The sequence below is a fragment of the Haliotis asinina genome, chromosome 2 (genome assembly GCF_037392515.1).
Source record: "Haliotis asinina isolate JCU_RB_2024 chromosome 2, JCU_Hal_asi_v2, whole genome shotgun sequence".
Classification (NCBI taxonomy): domain Eukaryota; kingdom Metazoa; phylum Mollusca; class Gastropoda; order Lepetellida; family Haliotidae; genus Haliotis; species Haliotis asinina.
The window spans coordinates 54,227,438-54,237,583 of NC_090281.1; the positions used below are offsets into that span (position 1 = coordinate 54,227,438).

Genomic DNA, 10,146 nt, shown 5'->3' on the forward strand with positions numbered 1-10,146 from the left:
CATTTGTTTTTTGGGTTTTTTTTGTTTGTTTGTTGTTGTTTTTTGTTTGTTTGTTTTTTGTTTGGTTTTGGGTTTTTTTCTTGGGGGGGGGGGGGTTGTTCTTGTTGTCTTTTGTTGGGTTTTTTGTGTTTGGGGGGCTTTTTTGTCTAGTCAAAACGTCTAAAATGTATGGATGCAAAGGATTGGGGGAGGGCTGGACCCCTCATGACTATTTCTTTAATTCATTGTTCAGATGAAACTTCATCCACAGAATCAATGACTGGTGAGAAAACAGAGGCTGTGACGTTTGACGCGGGCCGGCGTTCGCCAACGTATAGACTGAATGATCTTTGGACTGAATTCAGAGATTCTACAGGCCTTCATTCTGTTGACAAAATTAAACCTCCTTCAGTCAGCCCTTTTAGCATCCGAGGGTAGGTATGGATGTACTAAACGCATGTGTGTTTGCTATTTAACACCAAATTTATGTACACACGGCTTGCAAATTACCAAGTGTGTGCGAGTAAAGCAAGTAGTATTGTAACAAGTCAGCCAAGCCGCAAGAACACTTCCCAAGTAATCAAGTTCATCAGATGCATTTAAGCACTTCCTAGGGAGCTACTTTAACTCTTTGCAACATGATATTATGCTTGTTTCATGAAATATTGAACACAAAATAAATACCCGAAGTATCGATTTCATGCTATCTTCGCCTCTGAAAATATTAACCGTATCGCAGACGACTTTACAGGTACAATTCTTGACGTATGCGATAGTTATATTCCAAATAAAGTCGTTACGATAAGGCCCCGGGATGCCCCCTGGATGAGTAGTGAGGTACGTAAATTGATTCGTAGACGCATTCGCCATCATAAAAAGGCGTAACTCATCATCTGACTGGGCACTTTTTAGATCGAGTAGAAATAAAGTTATATCCGCGGTAAGAAATGCAAAGAGGAAGTACACGAATAAAATTGATGAAAAGATAAACAATGAACACGGTACAAAAACATGGTGGCATCTAGTTAAGAATTATGTAAAAAGTAAACATATCACCAATATTAACACTTTTCCTTCGATAATCCATAACGACAAACTATACGATGACAGTACTGAAACAGCAAACATTATGAATGATTTCTTTGCAGATCAGGCAAGAGTAGATGCTTCAAATATTCGGGATATTCCCGAAATTCACTCAGAGGTAGATAATCCATTATGTGACCTAACAAATAGTTCGCAAGAAATCTACGATATTCTCTTCTCTGTTGACACCACTAAAGCAACAGGCCCAGATGGTATTGGCAACAAATTCCTGAAAATGAATGCAAGGGAATTAGCAGTTCCCTTATCTGAAGTTTTTAATATATTATCATTAAAGAACAAAGTGTTTCCCGATATTTGGAAGGAGGCATTAGTTGTTCCTATTCACAAAAAGGCAGTATAAATAAATGCTGTAACTATCGACCAGTGGCACTAACAAGCTGTGTAGCAAAGACTTTTGAACGATGCATTTTCAAACACGTATTTAATCATTTTAGGGATAATGATGTACTTACAAACTTACAATCCGGTTTCGTGCCAGGTGATTCAACAGTAAATCAACTAACGTACCTGTATGACTTTATAGCGAGTGCAGTCGACAGAGGTAAGGAAATTAGGGCTGTATTTTGTGACGTGAGTAAGGCTTTTGACAAGGTCTGGCATAAAGGTATTATACACAAGCTAAGACGTTATGGTATCGGGGGTAATTTGTTGAAATGGTTTGAGAGTTATCTAGACAACAGAGTTCAAAGAGTTGTTATAAATGGTTATACGTCTGACCAAAGATCACTCTTAGCCGGCGTTTCACAAGGCTCTGTCCTAGGACCCCTACTGTTTATAGTTTATGTCAACGACATTGTTGAAGGAATTAACAGCAATATCCGTCTCTTCGCAGATGACACATCACTGTATGCTTTAATAGACGATCCTGCCGAAACTGCTCTGTGTCTTAATAATGATCTTCGTAAAATTTCTGATTGGGCCGACAAATGGCAAGTTACATTTAATCCCAATAAAACAGATTCTATACAATTCTCTCGTAAAGTGCGGCCAAGCCCAAAACTAAATTTAATAATGAAGGGTTATAGCATTAATGGTGTTAATAGCCATAAACATTTGGGACTTACTTTACAACATGACTGCTCCTGGACAGACCATGTTAACTGCATCGCTAAAAAGGTCGCACCCATGGTAAACTGTCTAAGAGGTTTTAAATATCGTCTCTCACGGAAAACTTTGCAAACAATGTACATACAATTTATTTTACCTATTTTCGACTACCGTTGTCACATCTGGGACAACTGTACCAAACAGCAAGCATTAACACTTGAAAATCTTAACCTTGATGCACTCAGAACTATTTGCGGTGCTGTTCGCGGTACGAGTCAAAAGAAAATTTATGATGAGACAAATTTCCAACCACTATGTACTCGTAGACACATCCAAAAACTAACATTTTTCTATAAGATGGTTAATAATTTCACTCCAAAATATTTGAGCAATCTCGTCCCTCCTAAGGTATCTGACACAGCAAACTACAGTTTTCGAGATCGTTTGAAGCTCCAAACTATCGATAGCAAAAGTGCAATTTATGCCAGATACTGTAAGACTGTGGAATTCTTTGTCTACTGATCATAGAGAATCGGCTACTCTGGGTAGTTTTAAGAAAACAATTAGTGTGTCATATAATAATCAAACCTACTTTAATTTAAACTCAGGATCAAGATTCTGTCAGATTATTCATTCGGGGCTCAGGCTCGGTTGCAGTGATTTAAACGCACACAAATATGAACGATTTTTATCTTCAAATCCGTCTTGTTCTTGTGGCTACTCTTACGAAGATCCAATGCACTATTTTTTTCGTGCATAAATTACTCTGACATAAGACACAAAATGCACTTCTATACCAAAGGATATGATATCAAATCAATACTATACGGCCACCCTAGTGGATCTGCTAACGATAATCACGAACTATTAGAATCTATCCATTCTTTCATTGTACTCTCAGGAAGATTTGTGTTGTAATAGTAAAGAGAAACTGCACTTCCGACATTAATGATCTTCATGTTATAACTGGCTATGTTATCACGTTTTGATTGTTACATTCACAGAAAGCTATTGTTTATTGTTTGATATTTGCATGCTTTTCTCCTCACGACTGCTTTATATAAGTTACTTGTATCCTGGAGCGGTATTAACATAAGCAATATATTGCTTGTTTACCAATCCAAATCCCCTTCTGGAAATAAACCAAGTATCGATTTCAGAGGCAAAGCTTTTGCTGTTCTTGAATTGAAAACCAAAGACAAATAGAAATATTGTGTAAAGTCGCTTGCATTCTTTAAGAAGAATCGAAGGTTACCCAAGATTTCTTTCGAAAGGAGCAATCAAACCCGTGTCACGTTTATGTGGTCTCCTACAGGGTGGTAGGGAATATATTAAATGAGATTTAGATATTTAAAAATTACAGGTCACCGTTTTCTGGTAAGACTTTGCACGATTAACTGCTAACTTCGTTGGTTTATTATCTCCTAATTGACTTACGCTATACGGCTCCTTCGCATATGCAGGTGTTGACTGTTAGGCGTGTCTGATAAAATGGCAATACTCATTTCAGTCATCTTACTTTGTTAGGTCGATTTGGATGATAGCATTGTGTTCAACGACGGCCTTCCTCGTGTATAACCTTGTCGATCAGATTGGAAACTACTACAGCTACCCTACTATCACCAAGTTCACACCCAAAATGATGTCCGTCATCGACTTCCCTGCCGTCACCATCTGCAACAGATGCACCCTAAACAAAACTCGCCTTGATGTTTATCCAGAAATGGAGAACTACCTCTTCAACAGACATAACGGATCGGTGGATGCAAGATCATTCCCTGTTTCAGATGTGTTTCAGGATCAATTGTCTGTAGAGTGGTGGAACAATATGTCCATGGAAGGATCCAAAATGTTGTTTTCATGTGCCTTTGGTGGTGTAGAGTTTGACTGCATGACCAGGTTCCGACCTATTTTCACGTCTGAGGGATTGTGTCATACCTTCAACTTCAATGACAGCGAAATTGCCCGAGTGAAGAAGGCAGGTGACTCCAAGAACCTTGTGGTCTTAATGAACATCTATCAGGACCAATACACATTTGTAGCGAACATGGCAGCGGGGATTAAGGTAACACGTTATCTACGTAACGGAGTTCTGATATCTAAATAAATTAAAATGTTACGTCCCTAAAGTGTCTTGAAGACCTTCGATTGTGAAATGTTGAAACCAACTGATTATTTTGCTGATGTCATGCTTGACAGTCCTCTTAAAGTCAGAATTGAGCTATTAAATCTACTTATCTGAAAGAATTTACAGCCAGGATTTATTTCAGGTAATTAGTGATTAAATTAGTTTCTGATGTATTAGCCGTGACCTTCATTTAGAGTGGACGCTTAATGTGGACAACAAGAGCCCTATCTTACTAATATTATTGCCTTAAAAGGCGACTATGCTTGTCGTACGAGGCGACTAACTGGATCGGGTGGTCAAGCTTGCTGACTTGGTTGACACATGTCATCAGTTCCCAATTGTTCATGCTGTTGATCATTGGATTGTCTTGTCCACTGGAATATTGCTGAGTGCGGCGTAAAACTAAACTCACTCACTCACTCTTGCTGACATTATCTGGATCAACTGATCCAAGGAATATCAAATTGCAAAGCTTAACGCAAAAAAGGATCGATAATCTGTACTTTATTCACAGGAGCAAACATGCAAACAAACGAACTTTTTTGTGCTGCTGATAACGTACTTGTCAAGGTAACTTTCCAGAACCTCTGACTATAGATCGGTTCCTTACGCTTGTCGTGAGGGATAGTTTTATCCAACTTTGAAAACCTGTTTTGAAAGAATGGTTTGTGGTCCGTTTCGGAGATTGTAAAAATATAAGCAAATGCTTTGTGTTTTCGAGAATCCACATGGCATTAACTATACTTGTCATAAAATTATACTTTCTGTGAATGTCGAGAAAATCCTTTCATGATAGAATACTCCTCCCAGAAACTTAAACAACACATTTTAGTCTCATTATCTTTCCATTCGTTGAAACTGCAAATCGTGGAATGATGCGGTAGAAAGTGAAACATATGTACACACGATGAACAAAATGAAAAGAAATGGTATTGAGCAATAATAGACTTGCTAATCATCAAATGCACGAACCCATGAAACAGTCATGCAACATGTTAACACTGAAGTTCAAGTGTTTGACAGCGAAGCAGTGTTCAGTAGCGCGTATGACCATCATGAGCGCGACTGCAAGCTGCTACATGTTTTTGCGTTGACTAAATGAACCTTTAAAGCTGCCGTTGTGAAATGTCCTGCCATTCTCTCTGTAATGCGTGTTCATGTTCACCCAGAGTATGGGGTGAACATGGAGACAGAAAGCACGACTTCCAATAATGTCCCACGCGTGTTCAGTGGGATTAAGATCTATTGACCTTGCAGACCTGTCCATATGCGTTAGGTTTTTGATCTAAACAACATTATTAACAACTCTTTCTCGAGCATTATCATCCAACGGGCATGACCATCCATATAAATGAAGGTAGGACCAGGTAGGATATAACCGATCAGATTGCATGCGTGAAATGTGGAGCACATTCATGCCACACATTTTGCATGTTGTTTTTCATGATGGTTGTGTTCGGGGATGTTATCAGATACATCAGTTTGACAGTCATTAAAGTTTAGGTATTCTTTGACCATTCACCTTTCAGTAACATGCCAGCAACAATCGCTATCGAGAATGATAAATATATTTAAGTGAAAATACTTGTTGCTTAATTTTTTGTGAGGAGTATATTAAGACTTCAGACAGGAATTCGGTGGTCCTAGCAATATTGCTCTCTTTGTACGGATTTTATATGCAGCTTCGGAATTTAGTAATATGAGACCATCAACGAACCCCCGCCAGACCCGTTCCAAGATATTCCGTGTTTTCCTGCATCACCAACCACGAGTAAACAAAAGAAATCGATGTTAGTCTGATCAATGGAACCTACTCTTTGTACTTACTTGACGTGATTGGCAACAAGCTAGTCGTGCTGTCTTGTGCTCACTGACGTCTATTAGGTCGTTGTGCTCCAGACCTTGACCATTTTAGACGATTTTGGACCGTTCAGGTTGAAAAATGTGGGATAGAGAACTTTGTCAGTGAGCCATTTTCAGGATTATCTGCCATTTTCTGAATTTAGATTGAACCATTGCCCTTGTATGAATAGTAAACTTCAAAATTTTAAAGGGCCATTTTTACTCTAATGTACAGAATGTACGGTGTGTGGAAACTTGTAATTTGCTGTTTAGTGGGACAGCAGACTCAAAATATTCAAACATAATTATGACGTGAATTTAAACCGCTACGTACGTTCGCATATACACAATACAATACTGTAAACAAATGTTATGTATACATACAGGTATTTCTCCATAATCCATCTGTCCACCCAGACGCTAGCTCCACCATTGTAATGGCGGCACCTGGCTTCTCCACATATGTCGCCATGCAAAAATATGAGGTCAGTAGTTTGCATGTGCATACAAACATGGTTGTGTTGAATTTACATGTGTCGAACCTGCGGTTGTCTCGAAGTCAAAATCTTTCCTGCATATTCCTTCATCTGTGGTCATTTTGCAGTTATCCCAAACGGGTGATAACTCAGTCCCTTCATTTTCGACACCATGTTGTTCGACTGTCTTTTAACATTCATCCTAGAAAAATACCTTGAGAAGGGATTGAGAAGGTTAATAACTACGGGGCTGAATGATCAGAATGAGACAATTTTAATATCTCGTCCTATTATAATTGAAATCCAGTCCGCGTGTGTTTAAAACATGTAATGTTAATAATCATTTGTATGTATTATGTATTTCAATGCCTAATGATTACTTTCGAGGACGCGAGTCCAAAATTTGGTGAATGACAAAAGATTTACGCCAGATGGTACAATAATGCAAATCTACAGTTGCCATAACATGATGTGAGAAAAAAGGATTAAAAGGTTTCTCTTTCGCTTTTACATCTACATGGAATACGTCATGCAACTGGTTGTTCTCGTGCATATTCATGAAGTAACGTTTAAAATCATTTTGTCCAAATCAGGTTAATGCAATTCTATCTCGAAATGAAACGATCTGCCTTTTAGTAAGGTGATCTCGTTCTAAATATGAATAACGTGTAATTTTGTTCGTAGTATTTCTATCAACCGCAGCCCTACTTGGCGTTTGGTCACATGGACTGTGTGGACACAACTAGTCCCAAGTTTGTGAATCCTCTCAAGTACTATTCCCCTTACACCTTTAACCATTGCGTCATGGAGTGTGTCCAGGCCAAGGCTTTCAATCAGTGTGGATGTGTCGGACCTTCTGATCCCCGTAAGTCATTTAGTTATTTTTGAAACGGTTTCGCTGCCCGTGTATTTCAGTAATTATAACTCAGTGGAACGCTGTAGGGAAAATAATAACTAACTCGTTTCTTTCTGTCTGGTGACAATAATTTTAGTGAAGATTCGGGTTAGAATTGGTCTTCAGCAACACATGCTTGTCGTAAGAGGAGACTAGCTGGATAGGGTGCTCTGATTCGCTGACGTGATTGACACATGACATCGAAAGTGGCGAAGAGACTTCATGGACTCAATTCCCTTGCTTTATGCATGGAACCCAAGAAGTAACATTGTCATTTTGTCCATTGCTTCACAAAAGCAAAAGGTGTCAGACGTAACAAAATCGTGACAAGTTAAGAACGTGCCATGTTGACCGTCTTCATGTAAGACATTGTCGCTATGTTTCCTTGTCCCCTTGTCACTCCAAATGAAGAGCGTTAGCTATTTGCAAAGCGCCATCCAGTGTCCACCTGCTGTTGCGTTTTGTGGTCTTCCAATTTTAAGCAATATCTCAAAGAAATGCGTATTTAAAAGATTTCCAATGGAAACCAAAGAGCACGACATAAATCAAATACAAGTATGGGATATGAGATTCGCACATTGAACACGACTCGAACCCGGGTCTGTGGTTTGGGAACTCTTTAATCCGAGGGTCACTCCATTGCTGCCATAATCCACATCACTCACAATCAGTAACACTCCTTAGAAAAGGTTGCATAACAATCATATTTACTTACTTATATTGCAGGGGGTGGACCATTGTGTTCACTGACGAAACAGGACAGTTGTTACAACCCCGTTCGTGGTGAGTAAACGGGACCAGAAATATACCGATAACAGTAGAAACTTTCATAATGAGGATATAACTATTCTATCGTGGTATGTTTGGAAACATCCAAATCCTGCTACACTGTGTAATCATTTGCCGGATGCTGGAAACAGCTGAAGTAATGCTGAATATGGCGTCAACCAAACAGATAGTCATTGTGTAGTCAGAATTGTACAAAATCGACTCTGATTTCAGCAGAGATTTCATATGAATGTTGAACGGGTTTTCTCGTGCCATTTCACAGATGCTGAGTCCACCGAAGCTAACTTCCTACAGGAATGCGGGTGTGTCGGCGAGTGCAGGTTTGACAGTTACACTGCCCAGGTGTCCTCTAGCTCCTTCCCAGCAAAGGTCTGGGTCGACCACCTCCTGAAGACCAGAGGGGCACAAGACAAGGAAGCCATGCTGTAAGACTTCCGTATGAACCACGGACTAATTCTTAGCACTTGGGTGACCTTAACCCCCACCCTTTCACAGAGACCTACAATCGCTGTAGAGCCATCATGTTCTGTGGAACGTGGTCTAGTCTCCGTTGAAATGTCATAAACAAATTTATTTCCAGAAAATGTGATACATTTGAGTCTCAAACTAATGTTTCATTCTTCTATTCGTTTGAATCAGCACTCAGTAACAGCCAGGCACCAAAATAAACATGATGTTTTCCTAAAATGTAATTTGTTATGAGTAATAGGCATGTAGCATAATGGGAGGTTTTTCAAAATAGAAAATTATTGATAAGGTTGGATAAGAAGAACAAAGGACGCATTTGTGAATTTTCAAAATGGCCGTGGTATTACGTCAATCACACTGGGTAGTAGATGTACACTAAAGTCTTGATGTCTTTGATTCAGAGAGAACTTCGTGATGCTGAGAGTGTTTTACGGCCAGATGATGGTGACAACCATCACACAACAACCTCAACACACTGTGGCCACGCTGTTTTGTAAGTGCCATATTTCTTATCCAAATGGTTTGGCGTGATGGCGAGAATATCCTAATATCATTTAGAATCTAGTACCGCACTGTCATCTTTATTTATCGATTATGATTATAAAAATAGTATTCATGGGTGCAAAGTTCATCTGAACAGTTTGTCACACTTACACAAACCGGAGTGAAAACTATGTTTGTTTGTTTGTTTGTTTGTTATGGCGGTCTGTAAATAATCGAGTCTGGACCAGACATTTCAGCTATCAACGCCAATTTACGCAACTGTGTCTACAGAGTCACAGAACCTGACCAACCGCTTCCGTTATTCGTCTCTTATGATAACCATGGGTAGCCGAAGACCAGTTCCACTCCGGGTCCTCTCGGGAGTCGGGACGTATCCAGAGTCAGAAATAGTTTTAAGAAGAGAAGTATATGATACAGATACGTTTTCGTACCAACTCTACATTGTGCATAGTTCCACTTTGCAAACAGAGCAAGAAAGTTTCACCATGCCCAAAAGACCTGTAACAAAGTCGTGTGCTTCGTAGATAGGAACAGGGAGTCGACATGATATAGTGGAGTTCCTTATGTCGATGTAAATGTACAGGCAATGATGTTGTTGTTGCAGCCGATATCGGGGGTCAGATGGGTCTCTGTCTCGGAGCCAGCATGCTGACAGTTGCGGAGATCACGGAATTCCTGGTGTTCATCATCATCTTCCTCTTGGACAAATGTAGAGGAAGAAAAGCTCGTAACAGAATCAGCAACTGGTAGACAAATAGATTGCGACAAAAATGAGAATAACCACTTTGTGCTGGGTCACAAATCTAGCCAGTCTAATGGGTCCTCTTTGCACAAATGCAAGACTGATTAATGACAAAAGGACAGCTCTGTTTGAAGACAATACGATTTCTTTCAGCCGTAATAAAGCTTAA

The 10,146-nt window shown here is 39.5% G+C and overlaps 1 protein-coding gene across 1 annotated transcript; it reads left to right on the top strand.

Moving 5' to 3' along the window:
- The first annotated feature begins 255 nt into the window (after window positions 1–255).
- LOC137272693 (acid-sensing ion channel 1A-like) lies at window positions 256–10,146 on the top strand. The gene is made up of 8 exons (XM_067805075.1): window positions 256–413; window positions 3,661–4,198; window positions 6,490–6,588; window positions 7,264–7,444; window positions 8,201–8,257; window positions 8,526–8,688; window positions 9,133–9,224; window positions 9,840–10,146. The coding sequence occupies exons 1-8, from the start codon at window positions 256–258 to the stop codon at window positions 9,983–9,985; spliced, it is 1,434 nt and encodes a 477-aa protein (XP_067661176.1). The 3' UTR covers window positions 9,986–10,146.